Below are 22957 nucleotides of genomic sequence, written 5' to 3'. Positions count from 1 at the left end.
TGTTTACAAATATATGTTGTTGATATATAGTAAAGAGCTGAATGTTGACTTCAGGAAACAAAAGCCAGAGGTATACAATCCAGTGATTATTGGGGGATCAGGTGGAGAGCAAGAGCAAATTTAAGTTCTTGGGAGTCACTATATTGGAGGATCTTTCCTAGACCCAACACACCAATGGCATCATGAATAAAGCAAGTCAGTGCCTCTACTTCCTCAGGAATTTGAGGAGGTTTGGTATGACACCAGAAAGCCTGGAAAATTTCTACAAATATATGGCGGAAAGTGTGCTGACTGGCTGCATCACAGTCTGGTATGGGCTCACAATATCCCTGAGTGTAAAGCACTCTAATGGGTAGTAGACACAGCCCAGGACATCACAGACAAAACCCTCCCCATAATTGAGAACATCTACAGGGAACACTGTTGTCAGAGAGCAGCAGCAATCATCAAGAATCTATACCACCCAGCACACGCTCTGTTCTCGCTGCTGCCATCAGGAAAGAGGTATAGGTGCCATAAGGCTTGCACCACCAAGTTCAGGAACAGCTGCTATCCCTCCACCATCAGACTCCTCAACAACAAACTCAATCAGTGACTTATTTAAGGATCTTAGTTGTTGCATTGTATTGATTTTGTAAATTATCTCTGTATTGCACAGTCAGTTTGTTTACATTGATTATATGTTACAGTTCTTTCTTTGTTTACATGCATACGCTGTGTGTCTTTTTTTTTGCACTACCAATAAATGGTAATTCTGCCTCACCCGCAGAAAAAAGGATCTCAGATTTGTATATGATGTCATGTATGTTCTCTGATAAAAAATTGAAATTCCATTCAATCTCAACTTATAAATCAGCTCATCCTAAGAATTAAACTAGTGAATCTTTATGAACTCTTTCTGAGACACAAGGACCAGTCTAACATTTGCTACTTCATACTTGGTCCCATCAAAGGCATTCAGAATTGCTGCAAGTTTTCCAGAGCACAAATTCATCCTCTGCCACCTGCACTAAATATGCAGAAGTGGACAATAACCTTAAGCTGATACTAGAAATGTATGTTTACCACAAATGTTGAAGAGAATGTTTAGGAAGTATAACTTAAAGAATAAATATGTATAAATAAATAATTGTATATTCAAGAAAACAATTTTTTTTGGATGATGTAATTGCTCAATTACAGATCGCATTAATGCAAAACATATTTGCAATAAATTTGTCAACATGATTTAAATTCTGCATTCTGAATTGTGAAGTAATTTGACTAATCCAGATGAATTAGTAGAAGTGCCTTATTGATTATGAATATTGCAGACTGATAGAGTGAAGCTGTCTGAATGTTATAAAACATAAAAGATTCATTAATTAAACTGGACTTGACTGAAAATTCTAAATATTCTGGGATATTCTTCCTATGAAAACAACACCTGAAAAGTAAAATGTAATAATTTTAACATTAAATTTGCTCTAAGTACATTCAATTATACATTCCAAAGAATGATTAAAGGTGAGGATAATTAATCAATTAATTTAAAATCAGCCATCAATAACTTTATTACTATTTCCACTTCAACATCTTGTTTTACCTTAAGTGATTTTAGATTTTTAATTTCCAATTTTCATTAGTCAGAATACTCTACATATCCCTATGCAGGATTTCTTGCTGTTAATTATACATGTCTCCACTAAGATGTAATTTACAAAAATATAAGGCCCACTGCTCTGCCTGTTGAGCATTCAGATTTTCTGCTCTTATTTGACATTTCCTGCATCTTGTTATTTTGCTTTTGTAACATTGTGACTGACTTTGTCTTTCCACATTGATTGAAAATGTTAAGCTGTGAATTTATCACTTAGATCCCTTTCAACAACTTACCACAGCATTTCAGGCCAATGCTTTCATTATGTCTCGTAGCCTGAGTTTGGGAAAGCACTGAATATTTGCCAGCAAACACGAATATAAAATGTCAAATCTAATCCTTATTTACAAAGCTCTCTCTCCGCTCCCAACCTTCCCAATATGAGAGTAAAAAGTGAGTTTGGTATAAATGGATCTTTGGGGCGGACTGATAGGCTGAAGGGTTTTATCTATGCTGCACACCTGACTCTATAGCCTTCCAGTGCAGCATCTTCAGACACATTGCCAAGCAGTTAGTGTGATTGCCAAGCAGTTAGTATGGTTGCCAATTATCATCCTGTAAAGGACTTTAGATGGAGCCTCAACCCATTTTGCTTTGCCACATCCCTCTAGATGGCAGCAAAGTAATGCTTGATTATGGACTGCACTTTTAGCTTCGGAGATCAGGCATTTTCAGGCTAGAATGGCCATAGGCTATGGACTGCATTAAAAAAAAACATTCATATTATAGATAAACCTTTATTCGCCATATATCCAAACAGATGATGGGTGCCTGCAAGAAAAAGCACTTAACCAATTTATATGTTGAGGTTTTAAGATACAGACTGACTGAATGTTTGTCCATTCCAATAGGCTTCGATGTGGACAATACCCATGCATAAAGAAAAAAAAATTGAGTCCACAGGTTTAAACATTCCAGCTGGCATGATCAATAAATGGTTTACTAGCAGAACTAAGAAAACCAATACAGAAAGTCAATTAAAGATCAATTACTTTAATGTTTTAAATTCTTAGAACCCACATATTCAAATGTGCTCCACCATTTGAACCATAATGGATGTTATTTTTCCTTTCAACCCTATTTTCCTGTCTTCTCCCAGTGGCCTTTGACACCCTTACTCAACAAGAGCCCATCAACTGCCACGTTAAATATACCCAATGACTTGGCCTCCACGCCTTTCGGTGGCGACGAGTTCCACAGATACACCACCTTCTGGCTGAAGAAATTTCTCCTCCTCTCTGTTCCAAAGGGACATGCTTTTATTCTGATACTGTTCCCTCTCTCAGTACTGGAAACATCTCCACTACCACTCTCTCCAAGCCTTTCAAAAGGTGGTCGGTTTCAATGAGATCTCCCACCCTTCTAAACTCCAGCAAAGGGCTCCTCATTCTCAGGATCTTTCTTGAAAATCACCCTCTCTAATTGTCAGCACACATCCTTCCTCAGATATGGGGCCAAAAACTGCTCATAATAATTCAAATGAAGCCCGACCAACACCTTACATTCTTGCTTTTCTATTCTAGTTCTCTCAAAATGAATGCTAGAATTCCATTTTGCCTTCCTTACCACCGACTCAACCTGCAAGTTAATCTCTGGGACCCTTGCTTTCTGAATTCTCTCCCCGTGGAGAAAACGGTCCACGCTGGACTTCAGCCTCCAGTGTGCCTATTCTCCCAGCCTCTCCAAGTCCCTCTGCAGATGCCCTGCTTCCTCGGCAGTCCTCGCCTCTCCACCTAATGTCCTATCATCTGCAAACCTGGCCACAAAGCCCTCCATCGCGTCCTCTAATTTATGTACATATAAGGTGTGAAATAGTGGACCCGACTTCCGCACCCGGTGCAGAAGGTCCCCTTTCCGTTAATACCATGGTCTTGTAAAATAGACTCATGCGCGACCAGTCTTCCAAACACGCTGATTGTGTGAGAGACGCCAGTGGCAATATTGTGGCAGAGCTCCGTTGAAGCACCCAGTCCGAGAGCTCCATTCGTGTGCCAAATGGCGAAATGTAATGGTGCATGTCGGATTCTGCACTGGTCGATCAGCTCATGTATCGTGAAATAGAGGCACACCCCCCTTTTACCTGACGACTGACAACGCCAACCCTGTTGAAACCGGAGCAAGCATACAGAGGCGACTTGACCCGTTGAGTACTTCCAACAATGGGTTTTTTTCCTCTCCAAATTCCGCATCTGCTGCCTCGTGTGTCTCCCGTTATAACCGATCTAATTGTTTGTGAATTCCAAATTCTAGGATATGCATTGGCGATTGTACATGGAAACGTGGGCTCTATTGTACGCGATATTCAGCACTTTTCTCTCTCTCTCCTGGCGCACCTTTGCCCACCAATATTAGGTCTCTATAAAGATAATGATTGTTGCAGAAGGTCGGCGTCTGAACAGTGCAGGGGCAGAGTTTGTCAAGGAACTCGCCTGGAATGCGCCCCCGGTGCCCCCATCCTACACACCTTTCATCGCCCTGACCGTGCCTCGGATCTGTTCGGTCAAGAGCCTTCCACCCACCGGAATGGGTGCAATCAATGGCCAGGATTCACTGGGATCCATTACTTTTCCAGTGCCACTCCGCTCACAGAGCAGGGATAAAAACGTCACGTTAAACCAGTGGACGCTTCACAGTTTTCGTCCCGTCAAGCCTTCTGCTTCTCCATCTGATTACTGTATTTCCTAATAACATTGGTGACACCACGCACATCCAACATCCAATGATGTGCAACCGTGCAGCCTATAAAAGCTGGTCCAGAGCCAAAGCTGCCCCCAGATCTCACCGCGTGTCCTCCGAGCAGAGCACACGCACTCGGCGGAGTTCACGATGTCGGGAACCTGGGGCTACGGAGCAGACAACGGTGAGATTTGCCCCCCTCCCCCCAACAGCGCACCGTCTGGACGGGACAAGGGTGGCGTGGCAGCTTCTGGAGCCTGACCAGTGAGCCAGTCCCCTGGCTCTGTCCTCGGGTCGAGGAGGGGTTCAGCAAGCGCTCCACCAAGCTGGCGTCTCAGATGGACTTCCCAGCCCTTTTACGAGCCCGTTCCAAGGCAATGATAATCGGCCTGAAAGGTTCCCTGGTTTAAGATTAACTAAGCTTGGAGGAACGTGCACTTTGATATTGGCTGCCACGTTCAACGGCCTGATCAGAATAATGGTTTGCAGCGATCTGCTCCCAGCTGCAGGCATTTGGTGTCAGATGTTGCTGTCCTATTTGGTGTCAGATTTGGTCACAAGAAAGTAAATGTATCAGCTTTCCGGTTACAGAGTCGGAACTTCCCTGTTCCCTCCTTCCCCCGCCTCCTCTCTCTCTCTCTCTCTCCCTTCCCAATCCTGCTGCATTCTCTCAAGGAGCAGCGTGTGACCTTGGTTTTGATTTCACGGTACAGGTCCATCCTACTGGGCTCAGCTTTACCCCGTGGCGAAGGATGGCAGCCGGCAGTCGCCCATCGAGATCAAGAATGCGGAAACCAAGTTCGACCCGAGCCTGAAGCCTCTGAACCCCAGTTACGACCCATCCAGCGCAAAAAGCCTCACCAACACCAGCAAATCGGTCCAGGTGGATTTCGACGACAGCGGAGAACTGTCCGGTTAGTAAAGGGCGAGAATGCTGCCTGAACCTTGTCGTGAAGGACACGACAGATTCTCGGCTGCTGCTTTAGGAAGTAAGAGACTCCTTCAGGTCTGCAACGTAACCAGCTGCTTGGGTGGTGCAGGGATTCACACGGAGGAAGGAGCGCGTTAGCGGATAGTTGCAGCTCTCGATACAGGCAGGCAGCTGGAAAATAACACCAGTCCATCGAATTGAGATGTTTTGTTGTTGTTGTCACCTTCAGAATGAATTGCAGACGGAAAGGTGGTTAGAGGGGGAAGGGGCGCATATTAACCCTGTTCACACCGCAAAGAATACAAAGCTCAGCTTGAGTTTTTCCTTCAGCCACGGTGTCTGCAAACGTTTTACTAGAATACGAAAGGTGGCGATTACAAAGTTGGCTTGGGTCAGGGGGAAAACACTCGGAATGTTAGACTTGTTGCAGAAATGAGAGGGGCTTCATTTAACGTTGGAATGTGCAGTTTGATTTCACCCATGCACAACTGAACCCCCTTTGAAGCCAATAAAAAGGAACTTGCAATGAACATTTTCCACCCATGGACGCTGTCTGACCTGCTGGATGTCTCCAGCAATGTTTCTGTCTGCACAAGATTTCGGCACCTGAGGCTTTTTCGTTTCCCAATGAACGAAGTTTGCTTGCACTGCCAAATCATAGCATTCCCCCTCTCGTGCATATTTATTCTCAACCCACCAATGTTGGGACTGAGGCAGATTTGATTACGGTCTCAGTAAGCCATTAGCAGTGTGTTGACAAATCGAAGTTCAAGGAAAGTGGGGAGACCCGTCACCCGAATCAATAAAAGAGGAGCAAAGATAAAGAAAGGGTGGTTATTTTCCGGTGATTCCACGTGAAATTTTTCGAAGGCACGGATACAGTGTTCTGTCACCTGCTGTTCTTGACATTTTCAATATTTTGTTTCCTAATCTTCAGTTTAATCTACAACCGAATGCTTGGAAGGTCATGTTGATGATATCAGGCTGTTGATATTTACTTCTAGTGAACTTGAAGGTCAAGATGGTCCAACCCTGCCCATTATTTTACAGGTCTGGAAATTTCAACAATCTTGCAATCCCATCTTCAACTTTCCCTTCTTATCCACCAGATATTTCTTCCATCTGACAATGAATTCTACTTCTAAAACCTACCATTGAGAAACCCCTCAATTCAGCTTCTATGCCTGCCACAACACTGAAAAGACTCCTTACATTATAACCTACAGAAATACAATTTCTTCATCTTTATAATCCATCTACAGCCTTTATGTTGACCACATGGATGTGTCAGCTCCTCTTCTGCCACCCTTCTGGTAAGGCCTTTTTGTTTGCAAGCTTCTCCCAGTTACAGCCAGAGAATTTCTCCCTGTTACCTATTGTCCTACAAGCATCTACCAAGCCTTCTTCCCTTGCCCTATCTATAACCTGTCACTCAGCAGTGTAATCCAAAAGCTATCTAAAGTTATCCAAAAGTGAAACTTAACTCCATCTTATCACTTCAGAACATAGAACAGGACCACAAAGGAACAGAAGTAAAACACGAAAATCTGTAGACACCATGGTTGAAATAAAAACACAATGCTGGAGAAATCAGCAGGTCAAACAATGTTCTTCAGGTTTGAGCCTCAAGGTATGGAAGAATATCAGCAGATGACCAAATAAGAGTAGGGAGAGGGTATGGTTGCAAAAGCAAGAGGTAATAGGTGGAGAGGAAGGGCACAGCAGAAAGTAAGGGGAGGAGGGATGGCTGGGTGAATAGAGAGGGAGAGGAGAGATGAGATGAAGGAAAGGAAAAGGGCAGGGGTGGTGGGAGAGGAGAGCAGGTTAGCAGAAACCGGAAAAATCGGTTAATGTCATCTGGCTGGAAAGTGCCCAGATGGAAAATCAGGTGTTGTTCCTCCAATTTGAGGGTGGTCTTGGTGGGATGGTACATATAACCATGGACAGACATGGGAGTGTGTTATAGAACTGAAATGGTTGGCTACTGGGAGGTCCCACAGAACTGAAATGGTTGGCTTAAAGCAGGGCTTCCCAAACTTTTTACCTCACAGAACCCTTTTAGGGAGCACTTGGAAATTGTGGAACTCCGATCATCAATTACAGTTTAAAAGATCTGGTAATATACACAAGCATAGTAAGAAAGTAAATCCACGTTGAAATCATTTGTTTCCTCTAATTTAATGGGATCAATTTCTTTCTTTTTCAATGTTTTTCATTGGATTTTAGAGGAAATACAATACAATGAAGAAGAAGGAACAAAAAAATATAGTATCACATATGTGTGTATGCATATATGTATATATATTATAAAATATAAAACTGCAAACAGTGTAAACTCAATTCTCTCCTCCACTGCACTGGTGAAGATGCAAAAAAAATCAAAATGTTGTAACCTGCTCTAATTAAAAAAAAACTAACAAAGAACATCTGAGCAACTTATACTGAAGGTTATGTATATTTCATGGTTTTTGGTTCCTACCGTAAATCAAAAAAACAAAGCCAAGACTAAAATCTCATCTGGAGGAGTAAATATATCTAATCGCCAGCTTCAGGCCAAAATAAATTGTATTCTCATTGGTTGAAAGTTATGTACAAGCCTGACGTCAGGCCTCGTGACACCATTTTGTACAAGCCTGACGTCAGGCCTCGTGACACCATTTTGTACAAGCCTGACGTCAGGCCTCGTGACACCATTTTGTACAAGCCTGACGTCAGGCCTCGTGACACCATTTTGTACAAGCCTGACGTCAGGCCTCGTGACACCATTTTGTACTCTTTGCTGCTGTCGCAGAAATAAATTGAATTAAAGACAGAGGTAATAAGCCATTGAATAGAAAACAGGTAGGTCGCTATTACTCCCTGTCATTTCTTCCACTGAACCCCTACGCCTTTCCATGGAACCCCAGTGTTCTACGGAACCCAGTTTGGGAAACCCTGGCTTAAAGTAAAAACACAGTGCCGGAGCAACTCAGCAGATCAAACAGTGTTCTTTATATAGTGTTACGAGTCCAGAGGACCCCAAAACCCAGCAGCAATAGATATGCACCATGACAAAGGGTTACTTAAACAAAAGTTGCTTTTATTTATCTTTGAACATTAAAATACAGATAAGTTAAAGTTTGATTCTATTGACTCACTTAACCTACTTAATTAACTCCCTTCTAATGTTAAGTGCAATGTGTGTGTAAGTTCAGCAAAGCTCTTTGGTTCACACTCCAATCTCACTGGTTGCAGGCAATTCTTGTACTGTGCACAGAAGTTAACATTAATTAAGTTCACCAGAAAGAATTCTGTTAATCCTGGGTGAAGTCTGGAGAACATGGCCTGAGAGGTGCTGGAGGCAGGTACTCTCTCGTAATTGAGAAGCAGCTGGACAAGAACTCGAATCATCAAGGCATTGTAGACTATGGACTAAACAGGATTAGATAGATAGGTATGCATGGATCTGTTGGGCCAAAGGGCCTTTTTCTGTGCATGACTTTGATGCTAGCTCATCCAAAACTCTGCTACTGAGTTTCTAACGTGTGCCATGTTCTACATATCTTCCAACTTGTGCTGGACTTGCATTGGTTTCCAATTAAGTGTAATATTAAATTATCCATTTCAGACACTTCCATTGAACTGTTCCCTCTTATCTTTAATGTGGCTTTAGGATAGCTGCATGTACCCAGTTTTACCAATTCTGGCGTTGTAAATAGCCCTGAATCTAATCCTTCTCCTTTGGAGGTGATCATTGGATGCCAAAGATATTGTTTGTGAAATTCCTCTCCTTAACTTGTGCTGCGACTCCATTTCTCTTATTTTGGCCTCCTTTAAAATCTATTTTTTTGTCAGTGATTTGTTATTTGCCTGATCACCTTGTGAACCTTGGTGCCAATCTTAATCTTTCCATGAAACAGCTGGAAACATTGACTCATGTTACAAATGCTATATAATTTGTTGTTATGGACTGCAACTTCCTGGTGAACATCACTTTTAATATGATATGGTCCTTTCATTTGTTAATGTTTCTAAACATGAACTGCTATTGTTTTTAATAAACATATTTTATTCAGAAAATTAATCCTTTACTACGATGTGACTACAGATTTATTACAATTAACATTTTTATTCTGTTACTTTGAAATACCAGGTTAATGTTAATGCTGTTTCCTTTGCTATCTCAGTTCTGTCAGGTGGCCCCATTCAAGGCAAATATAGGCTACGCCAGTTCCACTTGCATTGGGGAGCCTGTGATGGGAAAGGCAGTGAACATATAATAGTTGGAAAACACTATTCTGCAGAGGTAAAGTGCAAATCAATTAAATTTTGTAGCAAAGCACAGTATAACCCCTGGTATCTGGCACTTGTGGGATTGGTAGATGCCAGATAAGTAATTTTTCGAGTTGCTTGAGACTCACTCTTACAATGCCTAATGTACTTGCTTTAAAAGACAAAATTATTATAGTGTACTTACACTGAACAAACTTCACTTGCATGAATATATAACTCTTAAAGCATTTTACTTTATTTTCAGTCACATTTTTTGAAAACACTTAAATGTCGCTGTATCTGCAGGTTCCTTCCCCCTCCAAGGAGCCGCTCGAATGTCAAACAATAACATTATAGATAATTAACTCCCGCCCTCCCCCAAGTTTACAATAGAGCCTCTGACTGGGGCAACTTTGATTAAGTAGGGATAGAGAGACATTTTTAGAGTCATTCCAACAGTGACCACATCAACCAACTCTTAATCCTGGGTGAAGCCATTTTATTTAAACACAACTTTATTCAAACAGTTGCTATGAGCAAAGAACGACCAAGGCATATAATTTTTCATCTATTTATATTTATTTTAATGTCTATTTATTTATTCTTCTTGAATTTTTTTTTGGCCAGTTGCTTGAGACTGCTGGTAGCTTGAGTTCTGGATAACAAGGATTTTACTGTAGTTGCATTTTGTTACAGATCCTAGTTGTAAATTCAAATGTTAAAGGAAAAGGTTGTACTAACAAATCAACTTCTGAATAAAAATGGATCTATGGCAGAAAATTAATAGCAAGAGTCCTTCAGGAATAATTTTTACTTTTGGCAAGACTATTTCTGGATATTCTAAGTTGCATGAGCACTATTTTTTCACTTGAGTTTTGCTGTTAGACCACATGAGACTATTGACCTCCAAAAAAAAATCCATTCTTTATATTTTGTATTAATTGTTTAACACAAAATAGAAATAGCAGGTAAGGAAGTGCCTTTGAAGAGAAGATTCTGTTCTCAGTCTCTTACAACAAGTAGTTTTTGTAGTCTTTACTACTCTTCAGTTTTTCTATTCCCCTCCCGACAATTTACTCAGTATGTCTGAAGCAATTGGAAAGGTTTAGAGGCATATGTGCATATGCAGTCAAATGGGATTTGCGTGGTCAGCATAGACAAGTTGGGCCGAAGAACCTATTTGGGTGCTTTTAACCATGACTCTTAACTTTTCAAATAAAATTGACCATGTTGAGTATTTCTCTGTTCCACACAGTTAACCTAAAGTGGGTTAACCCAAAGTGGTTGTCCACAATCTGGGTTAACTGTGAGGAAGAGATTTTAGTTAAGATAAGATGATCTTCTAAAGCAGCAATTCTAATCCTTTTTTTGGCCATGACCACCCTTAGAACTCCGGTCAAAGTTTATTGCTCCCCTTCCCAATGAAGCAGTCAAGTTTTTGTTTCTTTCCTACTTCTCTCCTACTGACATTAAAAAAAAACATTAAAAATATTTACCATATATATTTGTATAATAGTCAAATTTTGTTGACCAAGAGGGGTCGATTTTTACATATCTATGTAGAAAATACCAATTTTTTTGGCCAAAAATAGAGGAGTCAATTTTTTATGTTACATAAAGTGAAAAGAAGAATTTTACGTAAATGCACTGTGGTCCATGGGAGGGGGGGGGGGTGGAGTGGGGGGCATAAGATCCCTGTTGAAGATGGTTGTTCTAAAGGATGAAGGTTTCATAGGAAGATCAGAAAACCAAGTCAATCCTAGAGTTGATTATGTCTGACAAATTGTGGAGTTATAGCATGAATTGAGTAAATCCCTCCTGCGTTTGCTGCTAATTTATGACAAGCTCAGGTTGGATTCTGCCATGAGCCTGTTGCAGCGACACGTAAATTAGAGTGGGCTGAGGGTGGCTGGTAGGCTGGAGTTAACGCGAGCCATGACCAACCTCTCGAAGCACTTCATGATCGTCGATGTCAGAGTCACCAGCCAGTAGTCATTCAGGCCCATCTGTGGGAAATCTTTTGGAAAAGCTACAGAGCCATGGGAAGAGAACAAAATGGTAGGATGGGGGTGCAAATCGAGATTAAATGGTGATATAATAAAATATGGTAACTTTTGCATATAATTGGTCTTTAAGGCCAAGGACAATGGCAGAAGGAAATCAAGTTGCTTCCTTTCTCTTATATTCAGCGGTAACCATTTCTTCTGGAGTCACTTTTGAACGACATGGATATAAATCATTAATTTTGTAGCAATGCAAAGTTTGATAAGGGGCCAGAATGAAAGTAAAAATGAACAGTGTTTATCTGATTTAAATAAATCTTTGTGATTTGGCCCTGATGAAGAATTTTCAGCCTTTCTGAATCTGAGTAAGGATTTAGTCATTCAACCTGCCAACAGCTCAGCCCTGCCAGCTACGATCATCAGTCATGTTGGAGCTAAAGCAAACACGTTATGATGGAAAGGTGTGATTTCTTGCTTATCTCCTATGTAATTGCCACAGGCAAGTTTTAACTAAGTTCATTGCTCCATTTTCAGCTTCACCTGGTACACTGGAATGCAGAAAAGTACGCTAGCTTTGAAGTGGCTGCTAAAGAACCCGATGGCTTGGCTGTAATTGGTGTTTTCCTCAAGGTACAAATGAATAGTTAATGTGCTGCCTTTTTTTATTAAGTACAACAATGGCCAAACTCAAAATAGAGTTCCTGCCAGCATACTCTGCAGAACCCCACATTGATAAAATTGTATTTATGGATGTTACAGTTTGGCAGTTCTATAGACGAATACTGAGGCTAATTTTGTAGATTATGCATTTCTATAGACTTGAATACTGAGGTTAGTTTAATGATTGGTGCATTCACTCTGTAAGTATTGTCCATTTGTTGCTCTACTTAGTGTGAACTGGTGACTTCGCCATTAAATGTACAAATAGGAAATGGGTGGCTTTTTGCAAATACATCAGGAAAACTGTACGTTCTGCTCAAGCAATAAGCATGTGTTCCACGACCAGCAGGACCAGGATGCCAACCTGGAGAGATTTCTCCGGATGGCAGAGGCACTGAACTTCACGTACAGGTACACAATCCTTTATCCGGACATCCAAAATCCGGCAAGTGGTGACCAGCGGTCGGGGGAGGCAACCGAGGGACCAGCGGTCGGGGAGGTGGCCGGGGGCGACTGCTGGGGAAACGTGGTTGGGGGAGGAGGATGACAGACCGGAGGTCAGGGAAGACCTCCGGGCAGCCGAGGAACTGCGGTCAGGGGAGACTGCAGGGCAGCTGATGGACCGGCGGCTGGGGGAACATAGTTGGGGGAGACGTCCGGGCGGCCGAGGGACCCCAGTCGGGGGAGGTGGCCAAGGGACCACGGTTGGGGGAGGCAGCCAGGCGGCCAAGAGACCGCGGTCAGGGGAGACGCCCGGGTGGCTGAGGGACCGCGGTCAGGGGAGGCGACCGGGCAATCAGCGATTGGGGGAGACTGCTGGGCTACCAAGGGACCGGTGGTTAGAGGAGACGTCTGGGCGGCAGAGAGACCGCAGTTGGGGGAGACAACCGAGGGACCACGGTTGGGGGAGGCGGCTGTGCGACTGAAGGACCAGCGGTTGGGGGAGACATCTGGGCGGCCGAGGGACCGTGGTCAGAGGAGGCGGCGGGCGGCTGAGGGACTGGGATCTGGGGAAGTGGCTGGGCGGCCAAGGGACTGCGGTTGGGGGAGACTGCTGAGGGACTGGCGGTTGGGGGAAGCGGCCAAGGGACCGCGGTTGGGGGAGAAGGAAGGGGTTGGGAGTGGATACGACAGTACAATTTGAGTGCACTTTCCGAAATCCGGAAAAATCTAAAATTGGGAACACACTGTCCCCCAAGGGTTCCGGATAAAGGATCGTGAACCTGTACAACAAGGAGAAGTGCGTGTTCAGTTTCATCTTGTATGTGTGAGTTCTTAAACAAGACATGGATGAAGGTAAAGGTTCTTTACTTTAAACCATGATCACTATCATTACATTCAGCACTGCCCCCCTCGCCATCCTGGGGTACCTCATGGAATAAGGTCTCGTTGGTCCCGACCCGAAATGCATGTGCCCCCTAATGGAACTGCCCCTCCCCCACATGCTCAATGCCCCCACACGTGCCTAGGGCTCTTCTTTTACTGCTCCTAGTGGGTCCCCTGCTTCTCAGACAAGGCCCGCCCACTGGCCCAATCCACCACTTTTCCCCTCCCTGCCAAGGTGCAAGCAGCCTTTTTCTACATCAGACAGGACATTGACAATGCCACGATGCATGTCGTGGACAAGACCACCCCATTCCAGGTGGACTGCGATGCCTCTGACTTTCCCTCGCTGCCACCCTCAATCAAGGGGGCAGATCTGTGGCCTTTTTCTCCAGGACCCTCCACCTTTCAGAGCTCGGATACTCCTCCATCGAAAAGGAGGCCCAGGCGATCGTGGAAGCAGTCCGCCACTGGTGCCACTACCAGGTAGGCAGGAGATTCACCCTTCTGACTGACCAGCACGCAGAGGCATTCATGTTCAGCACCACCCACAGAGGCAAGATCAAAAATGACAAGATCTTGCGCTGAAGAATTGAGCTGGCCACTTTTAGCTATGATATCCAGTCTAGGCCCGGGAAGCTCAATGACTCCCCTGATGCCCTGTCGCAGACCTGCACCAGTGCACAGTCAAAACAGGCGCTGCACACAGGTATCACGTGCCTGTGCCACTTCATTAAGTCCTAGAATCTCCCTTTCACTGCCCAAGAAGTTCGGACCATGACTGAGTCCTGCAGGGTCTGGGCGGAGTGGAAACCGTGCGTCTTCCACCCGCCACAGGCCCATATCATCAAGGCCACTCGGCCCTTCGAGCGACTCAGTGTCGACTTCAAGGGACCACTGCCTTCCACGAATTAGAACATCTATTTCCTCTTGGTCATAGATGAATACTCCCATTTTCCCTTCGCCATCCCTTGCCCTGACATCTACACCACCTCTGCTGTCAAGGCACTGGCAAAGACCTACACCACCTTCGGATATCCGTTATTCATCCACAGTGACCGGGGATCCAGCTTCATGAATGAGGAGCTGCACCAGTACCTGACAGTGCGAGGCATCGCGTCTAGTCATACAACTAGTTACAACCCCAGGAGCAACAGGCAGGTGGAACGTGAAAACGGGGTCCTCTGGAAGGCAGACCTCCTGGCCCTGAGGTTAAAAGGCTGGTCCATCAACTATTGGGAAGAGGCCTTCCCCACAGCATTCCACACCATATGGTCACTCTTGTACACGGCTGCCAATCAGACCCCTCATAAACGCCTTTCTCCTTTCCTAAGAAATCCATGACTGGCATCTCCCCGCCAGCTTGGCTGATGTCTCCAGGACCAGTACTCCTCTGTAAACATGCGAGGACCCATAAATCCAACCTCCTGGTCAAGCAGGTGCACCTTCTCCATTCAAACCCAAATTACGCCTCCGTCAGGTACCCCAATGGATGTGAGGACACCGTCTCGACCAGGAACTGACAACAGCGGAGACCGGCCTCTCACCCAGGCACCCCTGGCCCTTCCAAGATCCCCCCCGAGAATCGAAACCCTCTCTCTGCCTCTCCAGAGGGCCCCCACCCCCTTTCTTCCAGACACCATCCTGCCCAAACCACCAGTCCCCCAGGCTACCCCTGACCCAGCCGACCTACACGCACCCCTCTCCTACTGACCATTGACCAGGAGCTTGTCCTGCCACAGTCCCAGAGCTACAGATGTCTGCCAGACTGTCTGAACCTGCAGATACTATCCGGTCCCAAGGAATGACCCCCCAGTACTCATCTTAAGAAGGGGGTGAAGGTGGTGATACAACCACTATAAGGGCCCCAGTCCTACTGGCCTACTGCAGGGGGCAACCACTGTACTTGCAGGTAGGCAACCTAGCAGGCTGGCCCCACCTAACCACCGTCAATCACCGGTCCATATAAAGATTAGAGCCTGCCCCTTTTGGGAACAGTCAGATACATGGAGCCAGCAAAGGAAAGTCAGACACAAATAGAGCCAGCAAAGATATTAAGACTGGTGTACAAGTTTAAGCTAGTTAAAGCCTATTGTAGAGTCTGTGGACTTTGCGTCAGAATCATTTGGACAGCAGCGTTCACAGATCCATCTCATGCACATTAGAAAACCATTGCATTAATTGGGAAAATTCCACCTGTTACCTGGCAGTCACAGATTTTGTTGTTGTTAAAAATCCCTGTAGTCCCTGATACAGGGATTTAATATAATGTACTTAATGTTTTTCTGGCTTTATTTTTGAAGTGAAGTTATACACCACTAGAAGGCTGAGCCATATTTACAAACTCAACATCTGAAGTCACTGAACATCACCAAATACCTGAAACAGGCTGAACAATGGCAAATAAAGACCTGTATTTGTATATCAGATCATCCTTTCATTGTTAGGATAAACATGGGTCTTTGTCAGAAAAAATGAGATAGTTAATCAGTTTAGTATTTAGTATTGGTTGGATTCATTGACTGCCAGAGCACAGGAGGCCATTTAGAAAATAGTTTGTGCCCATTCATTGGGAGAGCTACACCTCAAGCCCAATAATTTCTCGTGTGTTTACCTAGTTCTTGCAAACGCAACTGTTGAATCCACTTCAACCCTTTTTGTAGTATGTAACTTCCTTTGTTTATTTTTTTTAAAATCCTTCACCTGTAGTTCTTTGACATTTTCCTATAAAACTGCTTCAAATTATTGCTTTTAGTGGCATTAGAATCTGATTCATTCCAAAGATGATGTGTAATTTAGAACATCCCTTGCCTCTTGGCCTCTGTCAGAGGATAGCAGCTATAAAACGAAGAGCTCTGGCTGCCCTTCCTATGGATCTCGTGTCATATTCTGCATTTCTATAACACTTTTGTAGTATTGCCTTTGACCTCTGTAGATTTTCTCACTTGTTGAGTCTCTACAGTGAACTGAAACTCTTGCATGGCACCATTCAAATAAATTCCTTATGCTCCCTCGCTATGGCCTTGACATGCTTCCTAAAGTATTCTGCTCCAGCTGGAGATTTTTAAACATTTAAAAGTAAGAGGAAGAAAATTCAGCTAGAATACCTGCAAAGTATAGCTGCTTTTAAAATACAGTTTTCAGAATTTGTTTCAATGGCCAAATGCTTTGGCACAACAGTAATCATGTTTCCAGAGTACTTTCACTGTGAAACAGCTTGAAGTGTCCTGTAAAGTTCACCGTACCAACATGAATTCTTCATCCCTACACAAAACCTGAACAACCTTTCTTTTGCCCAGTAGTTCCATTATGAAAATTAATTGGCTAAAAAGAACTGGACAAAACAAAAATGCTATAGTCGCCAATAGATAGTTTTGTTTAGTGCACAGTAAATACACAATGCTATCCAGGATAGTTATCAAAATTGTCTCAAATTTACCAAGTATCTAAAGTTACACAGCATAAAACTTTCTCTCGTTCTTTTTCATTCAATTGGTGAGCATAGTCTTGTGAGCTGCCTTCAACTCATTAGGGGAGCAACAGTTGTTCATAGTTGTTATATATGAAAATTTAAAAGGATATATGCTGTAATCAAAAGTAAATTAAATTATTGGTGGAGTTGAGAACCACGATCCTACAAGTGGTGGTTTTCTAATCTTTGGAGATGCATTCTCGTATACTGAGAAAGAACTGAATAACCATGATGGAAACTTGCCTGATAAAATATCTTTTGTAAATTTTAGGTATCTGATGAAAATCCAGCATTGACAAGAATTATTAGTTCTCTGGAGAGTGTCAAAACAAAGGTACATTGAATCCTATTCAATACAACCTTGAAATAAATGTAAATATAAATTGGCATCTATTTAACTTGCACTTTTTGTGTAGAATTGTTTGTCCATTTGAAGAACTTGCCATGTTCTATGCCAGTCGTTCTCAACCTTGTTTTCCCCATTCACATATTGAAGTGCCAGTTGATGGGATCAAACAATAATCATGGCTTTTATTAGCAGAAACTCATGGTTCAATAATGAAAGACAATAGATGCATATACAGTTATATCCAAGGGGAGTGTTCTTAACAGTAGAGATAATGCACAGCCAATGTTAGTACAGCAAGGCTCGCCAGAGGGGAGATAGGCAGCTTGGCAGACATTCACCACACATACCACCTTAAATAATTCCCTATGAACCACAGAGCACATATGGCATGTACAAACGCCTTTTTGGAAATCCAGTCATTCACCTACATGTGCTCAGCCCTTGCAGATGTCTATTTGGCCACGGGCAGTGGTTGTTACCTTTAAACCTTAAGTAACTAAGCCCTTTCATAGTGGGGGAAAAAAAAGCAATTGTAAAGACAAATGTTCGCTGTCTTTAAATCACTTCACTTACTTCCATAAAAGGTCCAAAGGAGGACTGACTGGTCGAACTTGCTCCATCTTCCATCTGCTTAGGGCAGGTCGATTCAGAGGTGGACTGAAGTCATCCACCTCCTTTGCAAAGGGAATGCTGCTAAATGTGGCTCCAAAGGGGAGGGCTGATGACGTTGCAATGATGCCGTCAGCCCGCGACCCATGAGTGCAAATTTTAAAAAAACCCATATGATTAATAGAGGCTATAATGTTGCACAGGAGATCTCCCTAAGACTCCTTGCACTGTTCTCCACTAGCGCTCTTACCTGTTCTTCGGTTGCCATTTTCCTTCTCGGAGCGTATGTTTGATGTCACAGTGGCGCCATCTCCTTTAGCTCTGGAAGCCAGCTCCCAATTCAGCTTTGCATAAAGGCACCGCGGGATCCGCATTATAGGTTGTCACCATAAAAGTTAAATTTGCCTTTATATGTAACTTGGCCAGTTATAATGTGGTGTTTCAGCATAAAAAGGGGTACTGATACCTTTTAATAATCCAAAATATTGTTGAACACTGCAATTTTGACTTGTCTAAACTTGTTGATTTATTATTTTTGATAGACATCTACATTTAATTGTTACTTTTTTAATATCTTTTTAGTGTTCAAAAATTGAGTTTAAAGACTTCAACCCCAGCACCTTGCTGCCACCTTGTCTCAATTATTGGACTTATCTGGGATCCCTGACGACCCCTCCTCTATATGAGAGCGTCATCTGGATTGTACTTGAAGACCCTATTCCGATAAGCAAAGAACAGGTCAATATAATGGAAATAAATGTATAATTTCTGAAAATAATATAGTAATATTAAATGGATCTAAATGCAAGCTTTAATCACCCAGGAATGTAAATCAATGTAATTTTAGTATGCCACCACTTCAAAGATTTGTTTCAAATACTAAAAAGCACCAGAAAAGCTCACTAGCTCAGTCAGCATCTATGGGAAGAAATGGGATGCAAATTGACCTAAGGTTCATCAGTATTTTAGGATTTTATTTCAGCTTTCCAGAATCTGCAGTTTAAAAAAAATCATATTTATTTCAGTATTGTTAATTTTACAGGATAATCTTGTGTAGCAAGGGATTTTGTTTTCACGGTCAGGGAGCTAAAAGCTAAAAGTTCTGCTAGGTCTCAGAGCTTGTTGCCCTGTGATATTTGAAGAGGAAATGAATCAGGAAATTGTAGACGTAGTTACATTTGAGACTGGGTGGCTTCCTCAGAGTTAGACACTAATCCTTATAATGTGAAAAGGTGAAAATTCCAGTGAGGGGATAACCATACATCAGCCTGGATTTGGACTGTATTCTCATTTTTTTCTTGATGTTTGAAACCTGAAAATGCACTTTCATAGCAATGAGAACATTGATGCTGCTAGATTTTTTAAAAAAAATTTGATTATCTGTCAGTGTACTGATACCACAGTACAGCAAAAAAGATTATCACCTATACATTTGCTTGAGTTCTCATGTGTTTGTATTTCAAACTTTTTAGTTGAAGAGAAAGTAAATTTGAGCTCAGGCTTTGACATTATCAACTATTGAAGACCAAATTTGGTTTTCTATTTTCTTCCTCAAAATAGCAATGGAAGTGGATTGGGTTGGGATAGTATGGTGGCAGAGTATGTTGCTTTATCATCTTTGTGTTTTCCAGATGGCAAAGTTCCGCACCCTGCAGTTCACAGGGCCAGATCATCTAATGCAGGACAACTTCCGCCCTCCTCAGCCTCTGAAGAATAGGGATGTCCGAAGAAATTTCAAATAAGAAGAGATTTGCACAATCAACTGCTTGTCTTCTTGACTCATCTGAGCAATAGTCTGTAATTTCCTTCTGTTTCCTTCTCCATACAGATAGTGCAATGGGCAGCAATCCTCAAGCACAAATCAATAAATATAGTAACCTGAGAGACAATGGCTGCCATTAGTTCACTGTCAAGTTCCTGTAATTCCATGAGCAATATTTAAAGCAATCAGTTTATTCAAAATAAGACTTGAATGCAGTCTAATTGAGTGAAGGATCCATAAGCACTGAATATGTTGTTCAAATGAAGATTTTGTAATGTTAACTGCAAGATAATTTACAAAGCTAATTATATTAAATGTTTATAAAGATCTCATTCATAAAATTTGTCTTTTAACCAATGCAATAAGAGTTATAAGCCATAGGAATAAATAAATAAACATGTTTCACTGACTTGCTGTACTGTTCTCTCTCTGAAACAAATATATTGCCACACGGTAAGAGTAGATTCTTTAACTCTTGCTTTCTTGACTTGTCACTAAGTAGTTTTGTATTTTCTTCACCAGTTGATGGGGGGGGGGGGGGAAATCTCTTGTCGTACTGTGATAAAGCTTCTCTTTGCACAAATAGTCTACTCAAAAGTCTTTTAAATGCATTGCAAATCACACAGCTTACACTAATTTCACCATTTTATTATTCTTAATTCTGATTTAACTCTGGTATTTAACTAAATATTAAACATGGTTTAATGACATTACACTAACCTTTCTGGACAACAATTAAAGAATATATTGGAAGGTATGGAGTAAATTGGACAGATGCCATCAATGAAGTCCAAATTATCCTTAAATCTTTTCTTACATTATCCACAACAATTTCTTGGAATCTCAATTTAAGAGATTTGGTCTCAGCCACATTCCAGAGTGAACTTCAGTCCTGCTCTCAATAATGTCACTGTACTAGTCCATTTTAAATTTCTTTCTCAGATGCATTTGAGACTGACAACGCCATCCTATATGTTTCATTCGAGATGCAAAAGTATTCTTGATAAACCCTTATCAGCCCGACCTGAACTCTGCCTTTGGAGTCAACAAAAATCCATATTCGACACCTATTTAATGATTGTAAGGCCTCATTCACCAGTTCCATGGCTTACTGTCAACTGCATCTTTCCTCTCAAGCTGAGTTGCTGATTCCCCCATCTTCTCTATTACAAATTACTACATTTAGCTCCTGATTACACTGGACAACATTTTTTTTCCCCAAAAGGTTTGCTTCCTGAAAATAAATTGGGGACTATGATAGACCACTTCAAGCTGAACACAAAAATTATTTCAGACTTATTGTAACATGTAGGAAGTCGGTGAAATATTAAATTAAATCTTATTGAATTATTAATCGCATAATGATGCTCTCAGGATGTCTGCACATGTACAACAAATATGAGGAGCCCAGGTTTATGTTAGTCACCATTTTTACAACCAAGATAGGGTTCATAGGCTTTCTTAATAAGTACAGTCATTCTGCCCTCAGACAGCTCCAAGAAAAGTGCAGAGAACAAAACAAAGGACTCTACATCACCTTTGTTGACCTCACCAAAGCCTTTGACACCATGAGCAGGAAAGGGCTTTGGCAAATACTAGAGCGCCTCGGATGCCCCCCAAAGTTCCTCAACATGGTTATCCAACTGCACGAAAACCAACAAGGTCGGGTCAGATACAGCAATGAGCTCTCTGAACCCTTCTCCATTGACAAAGGCATGAAGCAAGGCTGCATCCTCGCACCAACCCTCTTTACTATCTTCTTCAGCATGATGCTGAAACAAGCCACGAAAGGCCTCAACAATGAAGACGCTGTTTACATCCGGTACCGCACGGATGGCAGTCTCTTCAATCTGAGGCGCCTGCAAGCTCACACCAAGACACAAGAGCAACTTGTCCGTGAACTACTCTTTGCAGACGATGCCGCTTTAGTTGCCCATTCAGAGCCAGATCTCCAGCGTATGACATCCTGTTTTGCGGAAACTGCCAAAATGTTTGGCCTGGAAGTCAGCCTGAAGAAAACTGAGGTCCTCCATCAGCCAGCTCCCCACCATGACTACCAGCCCCCTACATCTCCATTGGGCACACAGAACTCAAAACGGTCAACCAGTTTACCTACCTCGGCTGCACCATTTCATCTGATGCAAGGATCGACAAAGAGACAACAGACTCGCCAAGGCAAATAGTGCCTTTGGAAGACTACACAAAAGAGTCTGGAAAAACAACCACCTGAAGAAACACACAAAGATCAACGTGTACAGAGCCGTTGTCATACCCATGCTCCTGTTCGGCTCCGAATCATGGGTCCTCTACCGACATCACCTACGGCTCCTAGAACGCTTCCATCAGCGGTGTCTCCGCTCCATCCTCAACATTCATGGGAATTACTTCACCAACATTGAAGTACTCGAGCTGGCAGAGTCTGCAAGCATCGAATCCATGCTGCTGAAGACCCAACTGCGCTGGGTGGATCACGTCTCCAGAATGGAGGACCATCGCCTTCCCAAGATCGTGTTATATGGCGAGCTCTCCACTGGCCATCGAGACAGAGATGCACCAAAGAAGAGGTACAAGGACTGCTTAAAGAAATCTCTTGGTGCCTGCCACATTGACCACCACCAGTGAGCTGATATCGCCTCCAACCGTGCATCTTGGCGTCTCACAGTTTGGCGGGCAGCAACCTCCTTTGAAGAAGACCGCAGAGCCCATCTCACTGACAAAATACAAAGGAGGAAAAACCCAACACCCAACCTCAACCAACCAATTTTCCTTTGCAACCACTGCAACCGTGTCTGCCTGTCCTGCATTGGACTTGTCAGTCACCAACGAGCCTGCAGCAGACGTGGACGTACCCCTCCATAAATTTCGTCCGCAAAGCCAAGCCAAAGAAGACACTGGACAACATTTTTTTTCCCCCAAAAGGTTTGCTTCCTGAAAATAAATTAGGGACTATGATAGACCACTTCAAGCTGAACACAAAAATTATTTCAGACTTATTGTAACATGTAGGAAGTCGATGAAACATTAAATTAAATCTTATTGAATTTAGCATGGTTAATCGCATAATGATGTTCTCAGGATGTCTGCTCATGTACAACAAATATGAGGAGCCCAGGTTTATGTTAGTCACCAATTTTACAACCAAGATACAGTTCATGGGCTTTCTTAATAAGTACAGTCATTCTGCACCTTTGAGCCTTAAGTGTACACTTGCCACAAATGGAACAGCATGTATCGCAGCTGTTGCGACATTGATGAGACATTTCTGCTGTATTGAATTCTTTC

The 22957-nt window shown here is 42.7% G+C and overlaps 1 protein-coding gene across 1 annotated transcript; it reads left to right on the top strand.

Annotated features, from left to right (window-relative positions):
* The first annotated feature begins 4392 nt into the window (after positions 1-4392).
* LOC138755648 (carbonic anhydrase 13-like) lies at positions 4393-20084 on the top strand. Its single transcript, XM_069922019.1, has 7 exons — positions 4393-4499; positions 5029-5229; positions 9413-9531; positions 12035-12130; positions 17227-17289; positions 18496-18651; positions 19545-20084. The coding sequence occupies exons 1-7, from the start codon at positions 4466-4468 to the stop codon at positions 19653-19655; spliced, it is 780 nt and encodes a 259-aa protein (XP_069778120.1). The 5' UTR covers positions 4393-4465; the 3' UTR covers positions 19656-20084.
* Positions 20085-22957: the final 2873 nt, after the last annotated feature.

The sequence above is a fragment of the Narcine bancroftii genome, chromosome 2 (genome assembly GCF_036971445.1).
Source record: "Narcine bancroftii isolate sNarBan1 chromosome 2, sNarBan1.hap1, whole genome shotgun sequence".
NCBI classification, from domain to species: domain Eukaryota; kingdom Metazoa; phylum Chordata; class Chondrichthyes; order Torpediniformes; family Narcinidae; genus Narcine; species Narcine bancroftii.
Note: the sequence above shows the minus strand (reverse complement) of the source record. Positions and strands in the feature narration are given on the sequence as shown.

Bases quoted from the DNA above. Each gene is read 5' to 3' on its own strand.
- LOC138755648 (XM_069922019.1), top strand. From the start codon at position 4,466: ATGTCGGGAACCTGGGGCTACGGAGCAGACAACG. The intron at 9,532-12,034 runs GTAAAGTGCAAA...CTCCATTTTCAG, and splicing joins GAAAACACTATTCTGCAGAG to CTTCACCTGGTACACTGGAA. The intron at 18,652-19,544 runs GTCAATATAATG...TGTGTTTTCCAG, and splicing joins TTCCGATAAGCAAAGAACAG to ATGGCAAAGTTCCGCACCCT.